Genomic DNA, 25635 nt, shown 5'->3' with positions numbered 1-25635 from the left:
ACTAAAAATATTGCGGTCAACCAATGTATGATGCAAAATCTACTTAACGCCAAATTAGTCGCTCCATATATCAACAGACAAAGCAATGGATACACTAATTTAAAAACTGCAATGGCCGTCCATATCTGTCAGGAAAATGTTCGAATAATGCGTTATTTTCTTTGTGTATTAAGGGTTCTGTATATACCAAAAACAAATACAAATATAGATAACAGAACCTGTCAGAGTGAGGAAAGAGCTGGAGACAAAGGAAAAAAATGTACTCCCTGCTGTAGTATTCGGATTGCCAAAGGTCAGCGAAAACTTGGAACAGTCAAGAAATATAAAAATGTGCCTTAAAGGTCAGAGAAGTTTAAGAATTTCAACAAAGTCAGGGAATTTAATTTAAATTGATAAAATATCTGTGGTTCAAAGGTTCAGCTTGGTGACGTTTAACTTCGTTTGAGGAACCAGGCACCGGAGTTTGCATTTATAAAATGCGATTAAAACGAATCACATCTACTTAAAATAATAATAATTGGGTCTGAAAACGTCAGGGGAAACCTGAAAAAGTCAGGGAATCTGAATCTGAAAATTTTATAGCAATCCTGAGTAAGGAAAACTCGCCAATGTGTTCTTGCGCGAGCACACAGGCACTTTGAATTGCATCTTTCAGGTAATATCAAGAGCCTATAGTTTAAAAAGAGTCTGTCTCAAACGCTTTTTCGTACCTTCTACCACAGGTTTCTTGAAAACTAACATCTTCGCTATCTACCCCCTTACCCCCTATATAAGCTAGCCAATCAAATAAGGGGAAACAGATATTTTTTGGAAAAGTAGTACCTCGACATCAGCGACGCCTGTAGAATCTTTGTCAAGCTCAAGAAAAATCTTCTGCTTTATTATTTGGGTCTTTGGAAGCGGCTGTAGGATGAAGCGCTTAGTTTCGAATCCTAGGCTTAGCTTTGTTTGCCTACTTTTCAACTTTTTCACCATAAAGTCTGGTTTCAACTGTGTTTAACTCTTAATACCAAGTTCGTACTTCATTGTTATCAAGATTTAAGAGTGAATTTAACATCGTTCAAAATGTCGGGTAAGAAAATTCGGCCGAAATGTAAAAATCAATCTACTCAGTACAATGCATATATAACGTTTAAAGACTTAAAAGCTGTTAAAGAAATTAGAATTCAGTGCTTAATTGATCGTGAAAGTGAACCGAACCCTTTAGACCTCGGGAAGGACAAAATAGTCAACAGGAATAAAAATTTAGAGTTTGGGAGTGGTATTCAAAACAGATTAAGAAAAACTTTTGCTGGCGTAGAAACGCAAACTGAAATATTTGGATTTGTAGTCCCTTCTCATAAATGGGATGATATTAATGCTTTTTCGGCTAGTTCAATCCGGCGAAAGCGCAAGCTTTTGGTAGATAAAGATACTATCGCCAATGAGGAAGCTTCTCCAATGAAGAAACTGGCCATTGAGGAGGGTGATAAAGCATCCAAATCAGCGTCACCAGGCTTGGTCGTTACTTCTGTGGCTTCAATTCATCCAGCCATATCAGCGGTTAAATGTTTTATAGATACTCTAAATGAAGGTGAATGCACCAACTTGGTATTTGTAGCAAAGTCGTGTCAAAAATTAGTCAAAATAAAGAAAATTTCTTTCTTCTATTAGATGTAATAATGACCCAACACAAAAGCCACGATGGCCTTCTAATTCATCTAGAGGTTATTCATACTAAAGGAACACTGCTAGTGTCAACTTATTATGATGCACCAGTCCGATTAATGTTTTCTTTTGATGGAAAGTTTGCTAATTTCAAAACTTTTCAAGAAGACGGTGGAAATGAGTTATTTCAATTTTGAAAGTGGAAGCGTGATAACAGATGTTGTAACAAACGCTATGTCACTCTTAAATGGAAAGCATTGTTTTGTACTGGAATACCAAAGGTAATAACGCTTGCTTCAAATTATTAACATTTAAAACAAAATATCACTTTTTGAAACAGGAGGAATGCTACCTTATGGAAAATGTTAAAAAACTTAAAATGTTTGACTACCCATTCGAGCGATTTCAATCTTCTGAATGTTTAGCTTGGTTCATTCCACCAGCCAAAGCCTCTAAGAAAAAGACTGAAACCAAACTATATCAGTGCCCTAATTGTCGTACTTTAAATGAGTATATAACTAAATATCCAAAATCGTTGCCGTTACTAACCTAACCTTTCCTCTTCAGGTATATGAGGGGTCTCAAAAAGAAACAAGATAAGGTCACACCAAGAACTAAGATAAAAAGGCAGTCAGCAGAATCTCGGTGTAGATACACTGTTTTGACCCCAAAATCGAAAAAGAAGCGGCTACTAAATAATAAATGCAAGCGCTCATCACTAGTTCGTAAAATAAAGGAACTTGACAAGAGACTGACTGAAACTGGCCTGGAGCTATCCAACGAACAGGACAAGAAAATGACGGACATCGTTGCAGAAATTAACTGTAAAGGAAATAAGGATTTAAACGATATTTTTGACGCAGCAACCAAAAAAAAAAAAATTGATTGGAATGGCCTTAAGAAAAGCATGGGAAACGAATAGCAAACCATTATTGGAAAAATGAGTTTCTGAATGATCAAGAAAAGAACACCAAAGGATACCATGGAAACAAATGGAGTCCTCTCACATACAGGATTGCATTGAGCGTGTTTTCTCGATCACCAGCGGCTTACGAACAGGGTTGGCAAAAATCCGGAATTTTCTTGAAAAAGCCACTGGTATGGTTTTTTGCTGGTTTAAACCGGATTTTATTGGTTTTATCCCGCTTTTTTTAAACTACTCTCTAGTGTTTAATTTTAAAACTTCTTTTTACATTAGTGCGATAGTTGTCTTCTACTAGGCCGTCTGAGAATCATTTTTATTGTACATTAAAGTTGATAAAACTACTGACATTTCCCTTAGAGATGAGTAGGGCCCCTGATTTAATCGGGATTTTTCAATCCAACCCGACCCATATCGGGTCGGAAAATCCTAAATAGTGTTAGAAAATTTCTTTAAACTTTTTGCTGGTCGGGTCGGGTAGGGTTTTCATACCGTCTACCCGGGTAGACATTTTTATTATCTTGAATAGGGCAGGGTCGGGCCCAGGTAGGCTTTTTTGTGATCTTCAATGGGGCAGGGTTGGGCTCGGGTAGGATTTTTGTGATCTTCAATGGGGCAGGGTTGGGCTCGGGTAGGCTTTTTGTGATCTTCAATGGGTCAGGGTTGGGCTCGGGTAGGCTTTTTGTGATCTTCAATAGGGCAGGGTCTGATAAAGATTTTTCCAAATGCGCGGTCCGACCCAACAATATAGCGTTGCGAAAAATTCAACTCAGTCTCACGAGTTTCGGGTGGGGCAGTGGGAGGAGGGTGCGTCAAAATAACCCACAATATATATGAAGAGCTAAAGACATGTGGGTCAAACTTTTCCTTCCATCTCACTTTATGGTGCCTGCGCTGTACTCTATTATTATATTTTTTAAAAATCCACTGGATTTTTAAACGTGGTTTAAACCGGTTTAATCCAGGTGGATAAAACCGGACTGGATAATAGCGTGCCAACCCTGCTTACGAAGCACTATCATCTTTTGACATTCTGAAGTTACCAAGCATACACACTTTGAGGAGAAAAATTAGCCAGATAAACAGTAAACCAGGAATCGATCTTGTGCATCTAAAAAAAGAATCGCAGAGATTTGATGAGTTTGTGAAACACCACCCAGAATATAATAATCCACCCAAGGAAGGTGCCCTGATTTTTGACGAAGTCAAAATAATAGGAAAATTGATTTGGAATTCCAGGAATGGAGGGTTTGTTGGTTGTGCAATGGACTCTAATGAATACGCCTCACTGGAAGACTTGTTTAAAGCCAAAAAGATTTCCGAAGTTTTCGAAGCGGAAAATGCTTTGCAATATCTCTGGCGATGTACTACGGCACCTTTCGACATTATTGGTCCTTATTTTCTATTTGCAAACCCAGTTTCACACGCCAGTATTTCAAGCACTTTGATCAAGTCGAGTTTTGCGTTCCATACAGTGGGTTTGAAGATTGGTATCCTTGTATGTGATGGTGGTAGCAGTAACATGGCTGTTTTAAGAAAAAACTTGGGCATTAATAAAGCAATTGAACCTTCTATTAACGATGATGGATCCTACAATTTCAAATCTTCCACAAGAATTCCTAATTGGAATTTACCAGGATCAGAAGAATATATGTATTGGATGGTTTGCCCTAGCCATCAGTTAAAAAATATGATCAATGGCCTCCATCATTCCCAAGATGATGGCACAAGGGATTTTACAATCCATGGGGTACGTTTTGGATGGAAACAAATAATGGATATGAAAAAAAGAGAAGATCATAGGAGAGACTCACACGAACTTGTTCAAGTCAAGGGTCTGAACCACTCTTACATAGACCGGGACCCTTGGACTAAACTGAATGTTACCCCTGCTAGAATAATGCAGAAAACAGAAGTTTTAGGAGAACTTTTCAACTATGCGAATCCCATGTTTGAAGATCAGCCTTTAGATAGACCATCTGTCATGGCTTGCTTTGATTATTTACAAGCATGTCATGAAATATTTGAAGAAGGTTTACTGTCCCAAAAACCAGTTACCAATGTAAGCTCTGCCCCAGTGGAATCCATGTTAAAAGGGTTGAAATATTTGGAAAATTGGGCAACAGAGAGAAGTTTGGATGAAAAGAAAATGACCAACAATAAAAAGTTTTTGGCTTGGCAAACTTGAACTTCTAAGAATAAAAATATATGGATTTATCGACTATGTTATGGACTTTACAACAAGACACCGAACTAATTATTGGTACCCAATTAGAATTAACGGATCAGCTGTGGAAACCCTCTTCAGTCAAATGAAATAGGTCGCTGCCGGAAAACTGACCAGCTTAAACTATCAAAGTTCTCGAAGAGCATTGCTGATCAAGGGATGCACTAAAACCTCACAGAATGCGGAAAAATCTTATCGGAAAGTTCGACTTGATGTTTGCGAAAAATAGAAGAATATTTTTATCAGGAATTTTAATCAAGGAATACAAATACAAATCTTTCCTTAAAAAGTAAGTTTCGTTTAAATATCTGGAAATATCACTTGGCCTTCTTTATATCAAGTTAATTCTCATTTGACTAAAATTACTGTTAATAATAATTGAAAATTTTACTTTTTTGCTTTGTTTCTTTGAACTTTCCCGTACAAAAATTTTAAGCTGTAATTCATCTGCATACGCGCTTTTTGATCGCTACCACGCTGTAATATGTATACATTAAGGCTATATTTTCTGCAGCTCAAAAAACGGGAAAATTTCCCAGCAATTCCAGAACTGTAAATTGTCTGCCGTTTCTACATTTTCTGTTTATTAACTGTTAATTGTCTGTACTGGCAGAAATATGCAGCGCTATTCTGCAAGACGCGATGCAAAAGTAGAAAAAACAGCTGCTAGTTTAAAACTGTAATTTGACCACAGTTATAGGCATGTTACAGATCTGCAAAAGTGATGGAAAAGTAGAAATCCAGCTGCCAATTTAAAACTGCAATTTGACTATATTTATTGACATCTTACAGGTCTGCAAAAGTGATGAAAAAGTAGAAATACCAGCTGCTAGTTTAAAACTGCAACTTCACCACATTTATAGACATGTTACAAGTCTGAAAAAGTGATGCAAATGTAGAATTCCAGCTGCCAATTTAAAACTGTAATTTGACCATATTTATAGACATGTAACAGGTCTGCAAAAGTGATGGAAAAGTAGAAATCAAGCTGCCAATTTAAACCTGTAATTTGACCATATTTATAGACATGTTACAGGTCTGCAAAAGTGATGGAAAAGTAGAAATCAAGCTGCCAATTTAAAATCCACGCAACCCAGTCCGCATTCGCAAACTCTTTTGATAATAATACGCCGCGCGTTCACGTATTATCCTTAACAACTACTGGCAGGCGTGTCTCGGATTTCGGACAGCTTCACCAACTACTCCACGCCCGACTTGGTCGCGCGTTTGACTCACGGTCAAGGGAGATACAAATCCGGAAACCAAGACTTAACGACTTCAGATCGCCCAGGACAGTGGAACTACTCGTCAGCTATCAGTACACCGCCAAGTCTTCGAAGCAAACTTGAAAAAATCTCAACGTTAAGCAAGTACAACTTTTGATTATTACTGACAGGCGTGCCTCGGACTTCGAACAACCTCACCAACTACTCTCTACGCCCGACGTTGTTGCTGATCCAGGTTTGCTAATTACTATTAAGATCAACATGTCGGTTAGCGATGGACTTAAAGCCCTATCTGAGGAATTTAAGACAATGAAAGCAGATATTGGATCGGATATAGCTGGAATCTCTAAAGATGTTACAGGCCTTAATACAAAATTTGATTCGCTCATTAACAAGGTCCAGTTACATGATAAGCGACTTGAGACACTTGAGGATAAGATACAAGAAATGGACGGTATAAAATTCTGCTTAGATAAATTATCGGATGACACAAGGAGAGAACTACAAGAAAGGGACGGAAGTTATAAACAACTTAAAAACAGAGGTGGAACACCTACAATCAGACAACAGGAAATGCAACTTGTTCATTTCCGGGGTACTGGAAAAACCACATGAAGACATCAACTCCCTCGCTAAGGAAGTCAAAATGCTGTTTAATGAGCTATTAGGATGGCATGGAAATATTACCCCCCATCAAGTCAGACGACGGGGTAGTTCGGATTACAAAACGGTCAACCCCAGGAAGATTGTGTTAAAATTATATAATACGTCTATAAAAGCTGAGATATTGAGATCTTAACTTAAAGGTGCCAAGATCTACATATCTCATGATTATACCCCTTCTCAAGACAAAGCTAGATACTTCTTACGGCAGTTTATAAAAAACCAAGGGGAACAAAAAGCTAAATTCGTGTCTAACTTTGTGGTGCAAATGGAAGATAATAGATATGTATATGACGAAACCAGTGAGTCTGTTATTAAAAAACAATAACTGATTTAAATTTAATCTCTTTTAAACTAAATCTAAAAAATCAAAATGATAAGAATAATTTATGCTAACATTCGCAGCGCGAACCGTAACCTGCCTACCCTAGTAGCTAATTTTTAAGAGAATAATACTCATGTAGACATATTTGTACTCACAGAAACGTGGTTCATAAATAATCATTTTTTGTATCTCCCTAATTACAACTATACTGGAACAGGAAATAGGAGGGGCGGTGGCGTAGGTTTCTACGTCCATAAAAATATCGATTCTATAACTGTGCAAAAGTGCTGTTTTTTTCTCAAACGATATCGAAAGTCACTGCATTAGATTCGCTGCCTCAGGTGAATATATGGTGGTACTATATAGACCACATACTGCTACCTTCCACAACTTCATTGATAGTTGTGGAGATCTCCTATCAAATCTCGGAAACACGAACACTAAAAAAACTATACTGGGAGACTTCAATTTTGATTTCTTACACGATATGCCTTATACGCAATCTATAATTAACCTATTTAGTAGTCATGGTCTTCAGAAGCTAGTTGATGTCCCTAATCGAGTCACAAGTACAACAGCTACCTGCATAGATAACGTATTTTCAAACCACATAACAAAAGCTCTGGTAGAAACAGAAATTGACATCAGTGATCATTACCCTATTAACTTAGAAATAACTAAGCATACCAACACAAGTAAAATAATCGAGTTAAGAGATATCAGCCACAAAAATCTAGATTTGTTCGCTCGAAAGATCGCGAGGTCAAAATGGAATTACTTGTACGACTGTAACAATGCAAACAAGGCGTATGACCTCTTTGAAGCCACTTTGACTGACGCATATAAATCCAGTTTTCCTATGAAGGCTATGACACTTATTTCAGAATCCTGGATGACGAATAACCTAAAACTAATTATAAAAAAAGCGAAAATTGCACAAAACCTCAAAACGATACCCAACGACCGAAAGCATAAAAAAGTACACTACATACCGGAATTATTGTAATAATCAAACTAGAAATGCCCGCTATTCATATCTAAGTAAAACATTTGCCGACGCCACAAACGGAAAGGCCAAGTGGAAGATAATTAATCAAATAAAAAATAGGAAACAGAAACAAAAACTGATCCCGGATAGTATCACCCCAAAAAAATTAAATGATCATTTTACTAGCCTTATAGATTCCTCTCAGAGACTAGACACCCCAATAGATATAGAAATTAACCCGAAAACATGTGCACTGTTCGAAGTGACTGAACCAGAACTAAGAAATATAGTTTTATCCCTGCCAGTGCCCTCAAGTCCAGGAGTAGACGAAATACGCCCCAGACCCCTACGTCATATACTGGATATTATTATCACCCCACTCCTCTTCCTTATCAATTTATCGCTTACGACCGGCATATATCCGGATAAATTAAAAATGGCATCAATAACGCCTATCCTTAAGAAAGGGGACCCGTCTGACCCGAATAATTACAGACAAATCTCAGTGCTTTCGAGTATAGCTAAAGTCCTTGACAAATGCGTCTATGTTAGATTAAATTCCTTTTTTAATAAGTGTAACATCCTCTCAGATCGCCAGTTTGGCTTTCGAGAAAATCGTGGTACGGAACTGGCCATCGCTACTGTCTATAAGACCATTCTGGACGCATTAGATAAGAGCAAATATTGCTTAGATAAACTGAATAAAAAGTTATCTAACTAATAGGAAGTGTATCACCAAAATAAAAAGTAACACCTCAAACCCAAATGAAATCAGGATTGGAGTACCCCAGGGCTCCATACTTTCACCCTTACTCTTTAATATCTACATCAACGACATAGTTCACGTGCTACCCGAAGGCATACTAAATCTTTATGCAGATGATACCATAATGTTTCTAGACAACCTGAATCTCAAGAAATTAGTTCAAATCGCGAATAAGTATCTGGAAAAAATTAATACATGGCTGGAAGCCAACGGCTTAAAAATAAACAAATCCAAAACTGAATTAATAATCTTTGCTAACCAGGGGAAAATTATAGAGGAATCAATCTGTGTCATAAAAATCGCTGATACAATACTAAGAAGAGTCTATAAGTACAAATATCTAGGGATATATTTTGACAATAGACTAAGTTGGGATGATCATATTAAACATCTGTAAAATCTTAGCCAATTCATGTTATATGATAAGTCTCTGTAGAAATATTTTCCCTCGGCACACCTTCATTGAGTTATACTACAGTTTCTTCTACCCGTTTCTAATATATGGGGCAATGGCATGGGGAAACACGACACAACATAATTTGAACAACATTAATGTGCTACAAAAACGTAATAAGGTTTATTTATAATGTGCTATGGCTCAGCCCAACAAAACCGCTGTTTCAAAAATCATCTTTTATGAATATCTACCAAGTGATAGACTACTCTTACTTGTTATTCATTTATAAAACTATAACCTCAGAAACAAATGTATTATTTAATCATAACGTCTAACCCAAAGAACTAAACATTTTAACTATTTAACAGTGCCAAAATGTAATACCTCAAAAAAACAAACCTCTGTATTTTACAACGGCATTAAAAAGTACAGCACGGTCTACCTAGAGATTCAGAACTATGAAAATGTTGCTACAACTAAACGATATCTTAAAAACCTAATTTTAGAAAATAATTTATAGTAGGATGTAAAGATGGATAGTTTAAAATAATTTTTCCTGTTTACTTTGAAAGGGAGGCAAAGAAAGATAAAGGAAAACAATGTTAATTTTTTTTTATTTATTTATTTTCTTATTATTTTGTTTGTTTAAATTGATAACATATCATACTAGTGAGGGCTATAAGTCGCAATCGACTTTGCCATCTTTTCCACAGCCCTATGTAAAAATATTATCTAAATAAACACAATTGAATTGAAATTGAACTCATGGGCGCAATCAGGGCCAGATTAAGCAATTTTGCACCCGGGGGGCCGAGATAGTGTGCGCCCCCTTAAGTCGGAAAAAACGGAACAGCAAATGTCCCTAAGGGGGAATAGTTAAACTCAATGCGCCCCCAATAAGCCTTGCGCCCGGGGGGCAGTGCCCCCTTGCCCCCCCTTAATCCGGCCCTGGGCGCAATGCTACTCAAAGAGAGCAGTTGAATAAGTTTTTCGTTAGATCTGTAGAGTGTACGGACCAGTAGGGTTAATCCCTTTTTGTTATTAAATAAATATACAGAAGGCTTGTTCTCTTCTGTTTTTTGGATTCAAAGAGAGTTTTCTTTATTTCTCTTTATGGCCCTCGGGAAAGTCCCCTTTTGATTTAGTTAATCCTTACCGAGGGTTACATAATTGGCGCCCGAACAGGGACCCGACCGATAAGACTAGGCCTTAAGCCTTGGTCAAGTCCCCAAAAAAAATAATTAGTTTATCATTGTCGGTATATCCGCCCCCCACGTGGAGCTAAGCCTCGGATTCCACGATGATAAATTATTAAAGATAATTGAATTATTTTAATCTAAACTAATCACAATTAAATTAATTAAATTAATAAAAATTAACATTATCTTTGTAAATAAAACTACTGAATTTAGATAGCTTACTTGTATATTTTTGTAAACTTAACTTGTGGTTTGATTATTGTAAAACTGAACTTAATTAAATCGATAATGGCTTACTATTCGGACAACAATAAACAATGGAGATCGCCTCGAACATCTGAGGATGAGGAGGATGATTCAATATTAAAGAAAAGGGAAAAACTAGCAAAAGAAGATCTGTTTGCTTCTTCGGAAGACGATGGCGACATGCCAGCACCGCCAGAAACAGATGATCCATTGGAGGAATTTAACCGGAAACTTCGTATTGAGGAAGAGAAAGACGAAGAAGATTCAAGAAAGAGGACTGCAGCCTCTTCAGAACCGGAATTCTCTCCCTACCAACTATTCCCTCATAAGAGTATTCCTGCCCCTAAGGGAAGTTCAACTCCCTCTAATTTCCCTCCTCAAACTGGGATTGATTCCCTTGATTCTCCCAAATCAACGTCCAAAAAAGATAAGTCTAAAGTTAGTTTTGCTAATACACTACCTAATCCAAAAGCTAGAACTATCGGAACCCAAATATCTCCATCTCGAAGAATCCCTAAATTGGGACCAGACACTCCCGACGAGGAATTAAAAGCCTTTATATTACCCTTACTCCAAACACTGGCAGATAATTCTACCCAAAATGTAGCAATACATAAAGCTGTAGCTACTAGTTTCGATAAGTTAGTTAGGGATCTACCTACGTTAATAAATAGAAGTTCAACTCCTCAGACGGGAAAAGTCCCAATTGAACCTCCAGAAAGGTTAGCTTTTATGGGATCGTCTAGCGATAATGCCACAGAGTTTTTAGCCGCTTTTGAGGAATATGCAAAATTTCACAAGCTTTCAAATGAAGAAAGGTTAGCTGCATTGCCTCTCCTTTTACGAGGGCATGCCTTGTATTGGTACAGGGATTTAGTCCGTCAATATGACGATATGTGTAGTGTAAACCCTTCCCATCCTCATTTAGCTTGGAAGGCATTTAAGAGACACTTTAAGGTTCAGTTTAGAGACTCCGAAGCTGATTCTAGGCTTAAGATATAGATTAACCATAGAAGTCAGAAAGATAATGAGTCGGTAGAGGATTTCTTCGGGGAAGTTATGAAGTTGAATTTAGGGATGACCCATCCTCTTTCCGAAAAGGAAAAGGAGTTAGTTCCAATAATTAAGAGCAATTTGAAAGATGAACTTAGAACTCCCCTCCTTTTCTTGCAATTTACCATTATGGAACAGTTAAGAAATTCCTGTAAAACAATAGAAAAGGATATTGAAGTTAGGAAAAGGAATGCTGAGAAAAGGGAAAAGAGGAAATCACCCCCTAAACCTAAGGTTAAAGCTGAGTCTTCTTGCCCAGCTAATAAGGGGTCTGCCCGTAGTCAGTGTTCCCCCGGGCATTGTCAAAGCCCTTGTAATCTTCCTACTTCTCCTAAATGGGAATATCCCTTAAAACCCTTAGACTCTAGATCTCAAGCAAGAGCTCAAAACACTTCCAATAGAGGTCAACGATCTTATAATAGATATTATAATCAGAGATCTAAGTCCCCTGGTCGTCAATTGGCCTTGTCATACCCATCTTCTCATACTATCACTTGTTATAGTTGTCAAGAACCAGGTCATCTTGCACCCGACTGTCCAAACAAAAAGATTATCAAGTCGGGGGAAGCCCAGGCGGGAGAGGTCCCTCGTGGTCCCTCTCCCGGTGCCCAATAAATTCCCCTAACAAAAGGCGTGTCGCGTTTCACCTGAGGATTGAATCCGTTAGGAAAGGTTCAGTTTATAAAAGGGTTACCATTTCCCGTTACTTTTGAACACGCGACAGTTCACGCTAAGTTAGATAGTGGGGCCGATGCCTCTTTTGTTAGTCTAGATCAGTGGCAGAAAATTTGTAAACATAGAAACTCTTCAGAATTACCTGAAGATGAACAATTAGATTGTGTAGTTTGGGGCGATGGCCGTTATACATTTACAAAAGGTTCTCACGAACTAGAGTTTACTCTTAAGTCAAACGAAAGTGAGAAACAATTTAAATTTAAATTTAAATTCTACATAGTTCCTTCCTCAATAGTGACTTTATATTGGGTCAAGATTTCCTTGAAAAAAACAGGGTCAATTTAGATTTTGAATCATCTCAATGTTCAGTGGGTAACCTAAAGATCCCTTTTTCAATTCCATCTGAAAAGGATCCTATAGATAAGGAGATTGTGAATAGTATTAGGGACGCAGTTTCCGCAGCCCCTATCTCTGATGAACAACGTCATCAATTAGAATCCCTTTAATTGAAATTTCCTGAGCTGTTTTCGGATAAAGTAGGAAGAACAGGACAAATCTTCCATGAGATTCATACGGGAAATAGTCCGCCCATAAAATCTCAGCCTTATCGTGTTAATGACCAGAAAAAGAAAATAATAGAACAACATGTAAGGGAAATGTTAGATGACGGGATAATCAGACCCTCCGTATCTCCTTGGGCTTCGCCCGTAGTTTTAGTTGATGAAACAAAACGGGGTAAGCCCTATCGGTTTTGTATTGATTATAGAAAACTAAATCAGGTTACCATTAAGGACCCTTATCCCTTGCCTAATATAGAAGACATGCTAGCAAGAGTAGGAAGACCAAAATTCATAACGACCCTTGACCACAATTTTGTCTTGTAATCGCCTCAATTGTTATTATTATTATTATTATTATTATTATTATTATTATTATTATTATTATTATTATTGAAAGAGGGGGGCTCCCGCCCTAGCACCGGTGCCAGAGGCATATTGTGCACCCTCATAATCAGGTCTTGAAGAGACCCGTAGCCGCGGCGAAGCGGAAAATTCGCTCCACCGTGATAGAGGAGACCCGCAAGGGTTCCACAGTGCGTGAATCGGAGTATTCTAGTCTGAGCGAGGCAAAGCAGTTTCACTCGAGAGGAAGTTTATTCTTTCTCCCGGCACGACCTGCAGAGAGGGTCGTCAGCAAGGCCCATCAGATGGAGATGCCTATTGAGCCGACAGTGCCCGGTCAGAAGACCGATTGCCAGCCTAATATCCCATCTGCTGAGCGTAAAAAGGTCTCTAGCGCGAGACCTACAGGGGCCATTGACAAACAGCTTTGTCTCTCTCTGGCCTCAATTGTTAAACCAAGGAGTATAAATGTCAGTCGAGAATTTGCAAGTCCATACGTAACTTGTAAACGCAATAGTTATCGGTGAACCTTTGATGTCCGCGCTTTTCAACAAAGGTTCTAAGGCCATTTCAATCTTTCCCTCATCCACTTTTGGTTTCCCTTGGGACTGCACCTTAAGTTGTTCCCTGAGGGGCTATGTGTAAAACCATCGCTTCCAGTCTTCTACGCGAACTATTTGGTTTCAATTACTTCGGCAGCTCCTGAACAATTTGAAAGTCAACCCTCTGACAGCTTTTCAATAGTATCGATGTTCTATCTGAATCTTGAGTTAGATCCAAAACTTTGTCCCAAGCTTTTTGTTATTTGCGAGTGCGTTTGATTTTCACAAGAGAATTTTAATTTTGTCTAAAATACAAGCAAGATTACCTTTTTACCCAAATTAATTCCAGCACTATTCCCAAAACTTCATTTCACCCAATAACTGATTGCTCATTTCCGATTCACCCAATTAAACATCTCCCAATTGAGCTACATCATTTTATTCTTCGTTTTAGCTCTTATTCTTAATTGGCTTTAATAGAACCAAGCCTTTCTAACCAATCCTGCTGGTCAGCTGAACATACGCTAACCTTCCCTCTCTTAACCCATAACCCCAAAATAGGGTATTCATATACACACTTATAACAAATACCAGTGTCTCTTTCCGGACAGATGACAATTGGGTGAATGAAAGTGGATGAAATGCTACCTTAGTCACCGTTATGTAACGTCGTCTGCCCCTTCGTCTGGCAAGTTGGAATGGGCTCGGATTGTAATTTTTGAGAACTCCTGCACATTTAGCAGAAATGTTCTTCCTATGTACTTTCAAGGTATGTTAGAAACTTAGAAGGCGCTTTAGATCCTATTTTCGTTTTCGTAAAACCACAACAAATTTGATAATTCCCGTCTTCTGTTTAAACCAAACACTAAGCTCACAAAACTCCTGGCCATTCGCTAAGCCTTGGTTAATTTCATCAAATTCGCTTACAAAATTATGAGGATAGTAGACATGATTGGCTTTAGAAAGAATAAGCGAACACTTTTCACCCTTACAGATGTACTCCAAATTCACTAAGTACCTTCTTAATTGCTATTACAAAAAAATCCCGAATAATTTCCGGACCCTCGCTTTTAGACGGCTCCATTTTGAACCCCTGTGAAGACGCTTATCTGTACAAAGCAAGAGGGGTCGTAGCCATAGCGACAGAGGTAAACAGGGATTACGTATTTTTGGCCCTCCTTGTCAGCAACGTCACCAATACGTAGTTTTAGTGAGCCAATAAGATAATTTAATTTTTTGGTTACGTGTTGAAGGAAGGAGCTTCATACTCGGCTATGAGTCGAACTGAAGTAAAGGCCAAACGTTGTCATTTCCGTCTTAAAAAAATAAATCTATCCCTGGTTTTACAAATCAAAATTTTTGCTAATTACAGAAAAATTAAATATTTAACACCTATTCCCTCCATTTTTTAGTAGTTTGACATGCTTGGCGCAATATTTCCTACCTTTAACCCGATTAAACTTAGAAGTGATATTAAAAGTTCGTCAGATTGTCTTAAAAAGCACTATAAATATTGCATAAATGCTTAATTTGGCAATAATATTTGTAAGTAGCGTGAATTGAATATCAGGGTTGGCAAAATTCCGCATTTTTCTGGAAAAGATCACTGGTATGTTTTTTTGCTGGTTTAAACCGGATTTTATTAGGGCTTTTTTTAAAAGAAGAAAATTATTCTCTTGTGCATAAATTGGGCACATTTCCTTAACTTTTATTGCGACAGTTCTCTTCTGCTAGGCTGTCTGATTGAGAATCATTTTGAATGCACATTTTGTAAAATATAATCGAATGTTTGACATAATCCCCCGGAAAATATCCCCTTCAGAGTAAAAAAGTACATAATCCTCTGGAATATGCGACAAAATCCAGACCCTAATGCACGGTATAAAATCGATATGAAGGTTTATAAGGAAAGAAAACATAAAAACATAACATGTTTTATAAGAGAATAATAAGCACTCCCCTTCTTCATCAATAAAAACAAAATTATTACAGATGCTACAATTTTACTAACCCAATCAAATTTAGTTTCTGACTAAACTACACCACGGAGAGTTCCAAAATAGTAGTGAACTAGTTGGGAAACCAAAATAAACCTCTCCGAGTCGAGACGAGGGCTAACATTTTCAGTAAAAAAATACTTTTAAAACAAAAGTCAATCGGCCAATGAGAAAAACCGGAAATAAATATCATAAATCACATATTGCCAAGTGCATTTGTATAGGTTGAAGTGTCAAATATTTTACAACATAACCACAATAATCCCTTTGTAGGACATAATATCTATCACTTAATTGTGTATTTAACATTCGGCTCACTCTATACCGTTAAGGCCTCCTAAAAATGACATGAAAGAAGGCCAAATTCATAGACCAAATCGTAACATCACTTATTTAATTAAAGATACAGTATTAACATCCATGTTTTCAGTGGAGTCTAAATTTACGTTTACACTATATATAAATGTAGTAAAGTTGAATTAAAAGGTAATCACCAAATTTGAAATATTAATATTAAAAGATGGTCCTGGAATATTGAGATGAGATAGAGTTTTATACCTACACAACTACTTAAAGAATCGTAAGGCAGAAACATATTAAAAATATTTTCATTTAGAATTCTGCAAAATCAAATTGTTATCGTTTTGTAAGAGATCTTTTCATCGTACTCGCTTTATATTAACTTTGATACGCTTATGGTGTTAGAATCAGAGGCAATCGTCATTACTCGTTCTATATTAACTTTGATATGCCTTTAGTGTTTCACAATTCAGGTGCAATCTCCATTACTCGTTCTATATAAACTCTCACTTGTGTCATTACATAGAAAGAAGTTTATCTTAAATAATTAAATAAATATAACTGATATTAATTATTTTAATCGTCAGTATTTTACATTAACTATAGATAAGTGTATTTAAGAAACTTTATTCCTAAAATAATTTTAAACATAGTTATTGTTAGCGAACACCTATTTCAGAACTTTTGTAAATTTAGGGTATATATGGCGATTGATTCACGTCAAAGAATAAGAAAATGCGCAATAGACCCAACCAACAAATCCTTTGAATTTTTATAACGGCTCAGGGGCCGTATTCTGCAGAAAAGGTATGCTCCTCCCCCAGACTTAAGCTTGCGGATTGGTCGGTCAGGATCGAACTTAGGGCTGTTGGTTGGATATCATGCTGACGACGCCATTTTGATATAGGGCTGTTGATTGGATGTCCGTATGGGCAGGGCCTGAACATTCTGGCTCAGTTCAGTTCTTTACGTAATCGTAACTATATTTCGGTGCAAAGCCAGTTAACACAACTTGAAAGTGCATTTAACTCTCAAAGGTCAGTGCAAGAGACCTTTGACCTTACTGTTCGGTGTATCGTGCCATCTAGCGCCTAAACCGTGAAACAGACTTAACTAATTCACAAACTTTCATTTCTTTCAACTCTACTGCACGTGTAACGTACAGCCGAACTGCGAAGAAAAGGTAATGTAATAATGATGATTTTACGATAATATTTAAAATGTGACTTTTAATTTTCAACAACCATTTGTTTTAATCGTTTTGTCTTCCCTTGTCATGTTTGCATTTACGTTTAATGAGTAATTTGTAAAATACAAAAATAAATGAAATTGTGAAATAGAAAAATAAATGTGACTGTTCATTTATCAACGTTGATACATTTTACTCCAATTTGGCAGATACATTTTGATAAATTCTAGATTTGCTAACATTTGTTTCTAATTAGTAAGCCATATAGCTTAAGAAATGGCACCAAAACTTAGGAAGGGGACTTATTCTGATGATGAAATGGAATGTCTTGTCTCCCAACTTGAGGCAGTGCCCTCCCTGCTGAATAATCAGTACGGGAAATCTCAGGAGGAGAGGCGAAAAATGTTGCAAACGATTGCTGATCGTTTGAACCACATCAGTGGGCAAAAGCGCACTGGTGAGGAAGTTAGAAAGAAGTGGGCGGCTCTAAAGAGTGCACTTAAAAATAAAGTGGCTACAAGAGCCATGGAAACAAAAAAGACTGGTGGAGGAATTAATTGTGCTAGCGAACTGACACCGATTGAGTCTCGTTTAGCCGCATTGATTCCAAGGGCCTCCATTTTTGGGATAGCCGGAGGGTACGAACTTTCCAATGTGCCCTTTAGTGCATCTCTTCCAGGACCTTCATCAGCGCCACAATTTCCTGAAACGTAAGTGACTTTCTGCAATCCAACAATATATGGTAAGGATAGTAAACACATTGCGTAGGTCCATATTTGGTACAAGTATACATTAAGATACTTCTTGAACTTGATAACGTTGCAAATGATCGTGAGTTAAAATGGTTTCACTAACCCATAAATGAGATCATTTACATTTCGAAAAACCTCTTTCAGAATTGTCCACATCCTATTGTTATTGTTTGTACAAACAGTCCCATCCAATGACAGGTGTCACCTAACGTGTTATGTACGTATTTTTATCTCTGTTTAACTAACTATTCCAATTAATTTCCCTATTTCAAGAGCATCATAAGTAATCAGTGTGAAGTGGTCTTTTCCGCGGTTATTCGTACAATTTCCCTATTAGATATTGTTGTTAATGGTACCTATTGCGTAATTGTATCTATTTGTAAATCAAGGCCCTAAAGTGTAATGCTTGCGACATAAGTATTTCAAGCCCGACATTCCGGTGCATTTTACCTAAATGACTAGAGCCTAAACTGCAAGAATTGCTCTGTCCATGAACATTGACTTCACAATATTAGTGTACTCCTTCTTGGCAGTAATAGCTATTGCATCTTTAAAGTTAAGTGTCCGCTCTAAAAGATGGATTTACATCAAAATTCGGCCTGAAATCATATAATTTGTTTTACCTGTTTACTACAAGGCCAACTGGCTCTCAGACGTAAAAGCAAGCACCTTGAGGAATTACGCAATGTTGTTTGTGACCTAACCCTTCTTCGGAGGGTTCCAGGACATTTGTAGAATGTTACTTGTTGGTCTAGTAACTACAAACAGAGTTATTTTTACATTTACAGCAAAACGTCTTGCGGCTCTTCCTCTGAATCTGTACCTTGCGAAGTCGTGTAAGTAACCTACACATACTGTAGCAAATGGCCCAGTTGTGATATACTTACCTTACCTACATTCACTGATAGTTTCATAAACAATCCTGAAAATGCCAATATTTGTGACTTCGTCTCCCATTGTAATACACTTTACTAGTAGTTTCTTGTCATATAAACATAATAGTCATATGCTTTCAAAGATTTCCCAGTAGAAATGCAACTCTGCGACCGGGTAGTTTACCTGTACTTGCCAAATGTCCAGTTGAATGCAATATGTTACTTATTTTCAATTGACGCTTTACGAACATTAAGGCCATAGGCTTCGTGTGGATATCCCTTCATAGGCAAAAGCTTTGATCCTTATTATACAATACAATACAACATTATCAACTAGACACATAAAAACCGGTTTTAAGTAATCTCAAAAGGTCTAAATGTAACATTGTTATGGCAATTGTTGAGATAATTCATGACCAAATGACATTTTTGTTTCGAACAATGTATTAGACATTTCAAAAAGGCTCAAACCAGCTACTTATTGTATAGTGTTTGTATATACAAATTCTTTCCTACATGTCCTATAACACGTTTCAATATTTGGCTGCCATTTGGCTCCCTCTCATATTTCAATTACCACGTCAATGTTTAACTCCTACACATATTACGTTACTAACACGATTCAATACATAAAAATATGACCAAGTTCTTTGTTTTTCCGTTAAATAGTCGCCACGACGTCTTGGATGCCAGTTGCGCCGAGGGATTTGGAAGCGTGAATGATTCCAGTATGTCTGAAAGCTTTCCGTCTATATTAATATCATGGAAATTTGTTTCAAGAGACGAAAGAAATACTGATTTTCAGGATCTAAAATCTCGAGATTTCAGATGCTGAAAATCAGTATTTCTTCGTCTCTTGTCAGCACGCACAAAGCTACGTCACATAGAGACCTAGGTATGTGCGTGGTGACAACCTAAGCTGGAACAGAGTATGTACGGATTAAGCTGCTGTTTAGCGTGAAAACAAATTTCCTCTCGCTCATTCCTCTTGCGAATTTAATTTCTTTTAACAAGCGCTCAAATTAATATTGTTATTACCTTTCAAAATCAATCCGACTCTCTTTCGCAAGATGTGTCAACCTTTTTTACCAGCTTTGGTAAGATGACATACTACACAGATGGTGAATAATATTAATTAATTCCTTATTATCCAAGATCCCGAGGCAAGTTGCTCAACAACTGTTAGCGCAACCACCAGTGATGGCCAACCGCCACTGTCTGATACCAATTGTAAGTCGTATACTATACAATACCGATGTCTATCAGTGTTCTATGAATTGGGTAATTTACTCCCATGGCTAGGCGTTTATCATAACGTTACCTGTTAATAGTTATTTCCTCATATGTTTGGTACCGTCTGCTGTGGTATCGAACATAATCCTCGACACAGTTATTTGACCTTGTTTTGTTCTTAAACATTGAACCTCACAAGATGAAATTAACTTTTGTCGCAACATTCGTTGTAATCTTGCGACAATTTACTTGTTAAAGACATTGCTCGGCAAATGAAATTGTTTCACTAACACAACAGCGGATAAATGACGTACATCGTACACTTACAGTGTGTTCGTCCGCTGCTTAGTATTTGGTATCATAACTGAACACAGTTCTTTTACAGCTGAATTGCCTATCAGGAACAGTCGGAAGAGACCTTTAACCTTCAAAGAAGAGCTTCTTATATCTGCCAATGAAGCTAATGCGCGTGACGAACACCTTCACTACGTAATGGGAGTTCTGGCAGAAAATGAACGGGTGAGGTTGGAACAAGAAGGGGCCAGGCTGGAATACAAGAAACTTAAGATGGAAAGAAAAGCCGAAAATGAGAAGCAGAAAAATGAAACAGAAAGGGTGAAGGCTGAGGCAGCTAAAATTCAAGCCGAGGCTGCTAAGCTTCAGGCTGAGGCTGCAATTGTCCAGGCTGAAGCATTGAAAACCTTAGTTGCACGCATGTTTCCGTGAAGTCCTCTTTTTGTTTTGGTCTTTTTTATTTATTTATTGCATGCAAAACTTGATATGCAAATTGTTTTCTATAATTTATTTCGCGCTTAATTTAAGACGCACCTTTTTCTATTTTGTTTCTGATTTTCATTGTACCTTTAAATTGCACATTTTCATTGTATATTTTCATTGTATATTTTCATTACTGTATTGCTTATTTTCATTGTATATTTTCATTACTGTATTGCTTATTTTCATAACTGTATTGCTTAATTTCATGTATATTTATTTTGTATTATTTATTTCGCGCTTAATTTGGCGTGCGCTTTTATCTTAATTTAATGTTTTACATGCTTAGTCTGGCATGCGCTTTTATTGTAATTTAATTTAATGTAATGTTTTCTGGCATGCGCTGTTATTGAAATTAAATTTAATTTAATGTTTTACATGCTTAGTCTGGCATGCGCTTTTATTGTAATTTACTTTAAGTTAATGTTTACATGCGCTTTTATTGTAATTTCATTTAATTTAATGTTTACATGCTTAGTCTGGCATGCGCTTTTATTGTAATTTACTTTAAGTTAATGTTTACAAGCGCTTTTATTGTAATTTAAATTAACATTTTACATGCTTAGTGTGGCATGCGCTTTTATTGTAATTTAATGTTTTTATTAAGCATGCTTATGCTATATTTAAAAACGATTACTCTCATTATTTTCTATTGCATGTTCTTGATTTCATGGTGTGCCTCGCACCTTTATAGTCTGTAGGAGGTTCATGCTTGTAACGTTTCTTGCAATGCGTAATCGTTAATAAATATCTTTTCACCATTGCAAATTCAGCCTGGTCCTAAATATATGGAGCGAGAATAATAAGCACTCACTTTCTTCACAGGTTCAGTTTACATCACTTCGACCATCGTCCAATCACATAGGTTCATCGAAGATACGCTTAACGTCATCAGCAAAGAGCTACACTCATTTAACAGATATCTATATTATTTGGTCGTAAATGTTAAATGTCCATTAATTAATACATTTCCTTTTCAGCGTTACCAGGCTCTACAGCGAAAGCTTGAGCGATATGGGAAGCATCTCTGGTTGTAATGACACATTTTTGGCGCCATCAAGGGCTTGAACTGAACCCAAGTCAGGAGAGTGGAACCATAGACGTATGGACAGAGTGATAGGCTGGACCAATGCCTGACAATTTGACGTGACGATTCGCATTGTGTTTTATTTGGATGATGACGTCATATTAGTTAAAGAGACGCATAAGACGCCTTTCGGTTACATTCGCCTCAACATATAGTCTCAAACTTCAAATGGGTAAGATGTATTGTTTACTCGGCTCAAACCGGGATGGAAACTAAGCTGCTGCGAGTGATAAGTTTACCATTTCTGTGAGATGAATCATCCATTGTAATGTGATATTCTACAAAATATGATCATCATTATTTCTTTAATTCATAATTGAAACAGACCTACTAATAATGTGCTTACGTTATTGAAGACAGAGGCATTGTGTTGACGCGTTCTTCAACTATGTCCTCACGAAGGGTAGTAATTGAGTGTATTACCACAATTAGCTGTAACGTCTGCTGTGATTAGCCATAATCGCTGTAGGGAAACAGACAATTTCTTTGGCAAACCTGTACAGTGAGAGTTGGTATGGCGATGGCTTCAATGCTGTAGAGGCTACCATTGAACGTGATATGGACATTGCTAGAAGTTAAGTCGTCTCTGAGGTAAGTGGTGTTGGGTTCATGTAGTGATTCAACATAGAACACTGAGGGCTCGTAGTGTAAAGTGTCAAATGAGAATAGACAGACCTTCACTGTACAATAGTTCCCGTTGATGAGGTTTATTGGCTTGCCACTGTCATCACTACTAAGACGGTAGGTTGCTTGAGTTTGTTGCAAGCGTTGTAGATTTCTCAGTCATTGTGTAGAGAGAGTTCTAGTAAGTTGTCTTGTCAAAGCTGAACGTTCTATATATACATATATATACTAGCTGTTACCCACGGCGTCACTCGCGTGTAATAAGAACTTCCATCAAAATGATATAAAGAATGGGTAGATTTAACTGATGACTAATATTTTTGTAGCACCCTAGGAGCGAAGGCACTCGGCGTTGCCCGTTAGCCCGTCGGGACATTTTTTATTACTTTTCATGCGGACATTATTCCATAAAGATGGGTTTTTAAGTTTTTGGCCGCCATTTAAAAAGATGGCAACAAATCGAAACCAAAAGACCATTCAGCCCGTCTATAGGTCAAAGGAAACCAGAGTACTAAATATTTGCGAAATCGGTTGAAACGCGCGGACTTTGTTGCATAGAGAAGAGCTTTTACATTTATGGGCGCCATTTTTTAAGATGACGGCGGATTGGAAAAATATTTCTTAGTACGCGCCTACTACTTACGAGTAACGTTCCAGCAAAGTTTCAGCCTTCTAGGGCGAGCGGTTTGGGCTGGGCGTTGATTATCAGTCAGTCAGGACTTTGATTTATATAGATATAGATAATATTTGGGAAAGGCCAAAGTGTGGTTTCCAGTGTAGTACATCATGATCATTAACAAACTTAGCCGAGATGTGTTTGTGATGCATTAAAAGTGGTCTCGCCAGATCGGCACGTCCGTCTACAATGAACCATTATTATGGCTGTTGAACAGTTGACGCAAACGAGTTCTTTGAATGTTCTCTAAATCATTATCTTCAACCAAGAATGGTTCTACTGCACTGTGAGCCTCGTCTCATTACCTAATTAGTGACGCGCGATACGGAAATAATGAGACTCCAAGTTCTCAACCCCGAATATGATTAGTTGTGAGATAAAAACGTTTAGTGTAGCTTTCAACTGAGCACACTATTCAACCTTCCACGAAGAATGGGTCTGTGTGACCGACACAAAATATTTTGGTTTAAAGCGTAGTGAAATGTCAAGGTCAAATTGTTAAGGGTTATTGAACTTATTGTAGACACATTTCGTTGCGTAGTACAAGCTTTATCTACCGACACAGCTAACTGACAGCGTCCTATACTAACTATTACTGTTAACCGCAGCAAGTTTTGATGGAAAGGCGAAACGGGGTGAGACCACGAAGGAGAACTCCTCTAACAAGTGTATGGGGAGAGAACTTGCAAAATCTACGCAGCAGTAGACCGGTTCCACAGTTCATGATCAAAATGTCCCACTTGGTGTGAGGCAAAAGTGATAACTGCAACGCTGTGTTTCCACCCAACGTCAGCGTTTACAGCGCTATCAATGTTTGCCGAATTGTTCGTCCAGCTTGAAGCAGCTCATTGTGGTCATGGGCTTGTTCTGCTTCAAGTTCGTCATCGGTGTCATTGGTATTTGGTTGCGGATTTAATGCAACTGGTGCAGCTAAAAACAAAAACCTTATATTAAAACAGGTTCTAACAAATGGAGTCAAGAAAGCTGTTGTCACTAATTTAGATTAGTACACACCCTTTACTGACCATGGGGTTAACAGTTAGATTACAGGATGCATAATCTGAGAGAAAAACGGCACGCTTAATGTATCAAAGCTCAGGTCGGATAGGACGCCAAAAAGGGGGAGGAATCGCCGGACTCAGATGTAGCAATTACCATTGAATCCTACTCTTTCTTCCCCATTTTTGGCGACCCATCCAACCTGAGCTGTGACACATTAACCGTGCCGGTTTCTCTCAGATTACGCATACTTCCCCCATCATCCTAATCATAATGATGTACATATATCCATGCACATGAATAAATTTAACATTCAACATATATAACTATAATTTACCTTGCTCCCTAGGCATTGGCTCATCCAAAGAGAAGTTGTGTAAAATGCAGCAAGCATAAATTATGTCAGTGACCTTTCTAGGGTTATAACAAAGGGCACCTCCTGACATGTCTAGGCATCGGAAACGCATCTTCAAAATGCCATTGACGCGTTCAATAACATTCCGACCTAAATGTTAATAACAATTAATTGACTAAGTTAATACAGCAACACTAGCTTTGATTATGTCAGGTATCAACGTGACCAATAGTTTAAAATATTTTTGAAAATATCACAAGTGACAACTATCACTTAAATAGTTAATGTCAGTCAATAGCTTTCACTTGCGTAATTGGTCAGAATGGTCTATGTTATTTATCAATCAAAAATTCAAAATGCAATTACCTGACATATGACGCTGATTATAGCGTTCTTCATTTGGTGTTTCAGGGTGGAGAATGGGTGTCATTAGGAATGGCTGTAACGGGTAACCACTATCGCCCAAAAGATACCCTTGTGGCATTGTTCCAGCCTTAAAACGCACAAATATGTCGCTGAAACGCCAAATAAATGAGTCATGCGTCCCACCAGCATGCTTTGCCACAACTTCGGTGATACGCGTTTCACTATCGCAAATCTGGTACAGAAAAAGGACTGTCAGTATGCACATTGTCATTCAAGGAGGACACCATTTACCAATTGAACATTAAGAGAGTAATTTCCTTTCCTATCCATGTGGGCATTTAGTTCAACAACTGGTGCTTTGATTAGCACATGAGTGGAATCAATTGCACCTTAAAAATCTGGGAAAGAGCACCTGGCTCTAAATGATGCCCGTAAAAACCATAGGAGATACTTAATTTTCAATATTGTCTCTATGTTCAAGAAAAATATAACTCTAAATTGAAGTTAAAATTTTTGGTTCCAGCCAATACCAAGTAGATACGCCAAACGAAGATTTACCCACTTGCAGGTAACGAACCCCATTTCTATATCTATTAATGAAAAACGGGTACTTAAAAAACTGCATTTATA

General features: G+C 37.5%; 2 protein-coding genes and 1 long non-coding RNA gene across 3 annotated transcripts; 1 reads left to right on the top strand and 2 right to left on the bottom strand.

Moving 5' to 3' along the window:
• The first annotated feature begins 1054 nt into the window (after positions 1-1054).
• Positions 1055-2697, top strand: LOC149667217 (uncharacterized). The gene is made up of 3 exons (XM_089841399.1): positions 1055-1573; positions 1654-1928; positions 1988-2697. The coding sequence occupies exons 1-2, from the start codon at positions 1066-1068 to the stop codon at positions 1842-1844; spliced, it is 699 nt and encodes a 232-aa protein (XP_089697525.1). The 5' UTR covers positions 1055-1065; the 3' UTR covers positions 1845-1928; positions 1988-2697.
• Positions 2698-17732: 15035 nt separating this feature from the next.
• On the bottom strand, positions 17733-18481 carry LOC149667216 (uncharacterized). The gene is made up of 3 exons (XR_016368176.1): positions 18467-18481; positions 18120-18408; positions 17733-17967 (listed from the first exon to the last, which is right to left on the bottom strand). It is a non-coding gene; the product is annotated as an uncharacterized LOC149667216 (long non-coding RNA).
• A 5288-nt stretch (positions 18482-23769) lies between these two features.
• Positions 23770-25026, bottom strand: LOC149667215 (uncharacterized). Its single transcript, XM_089841397.1, has 3 exons — positions 25006-25026; positions 24622-24789; positions 23770-24215 (listed from the first exon to the last, which is right to left on the bottom strand). The coding sequence occupies exons 1-3, from the start codon at positions 25010-25012 to the stop codon at positions 24082-24084; spliced, it is 309 nt and encodes a 102-aa protein (XP_089697523.1). The 5' UTR covers positions 25013-25026; the 3' UTR covers positions 23770-24081.
• Positions 25027-25635: the final 609 nt, after the last annotated feature.

The sequence above is a fragment of the Phalangium opilio genome, unplaced genomic scaffold (assembly GCF_054372755.1).
Source record: "Phalangium opilio isolate 3A_F unplaced genomic scaffold, DU_Popi_V2 ptg000059l_1, whole genome shotgun sequence".
Classification (NCBI taxonomy): domain Eukaryota; kingdom Metazoa; phylum Arthropoda; class Arachnida; order Opiliones; family Phalangiidae; genus Phalangium; species Phalangium opilio.
This window is presented reverse-complemented; position numbering and strand designations above follow the sequence as displayed.

Coding starts and splice junctions, on each gene's coding strand:
- LOC149667217 (XM_089841399.1), top strand. CDS start 1,066: ATGTCGGGTAAGAAAATTCGGCCGAAATGTAAAAATCAATCTACTCAG. Junction 1,574..1,653: donor TATAGATACTCTAAATGAAG/GTGAATGCACCA, acceptor TTCTTCTATTAG/ATGTAATAATGACCCAACAC.
- LOC149667215 (XM_089841397.1), bottom strand. Junction 24,216..24,621: donor GCCAATGCCTAGGGAGCAAG/GTAAATTATAGT, acceptor TTTTGTTTTTAG/CTGCACCAGTTGCATTAAAT.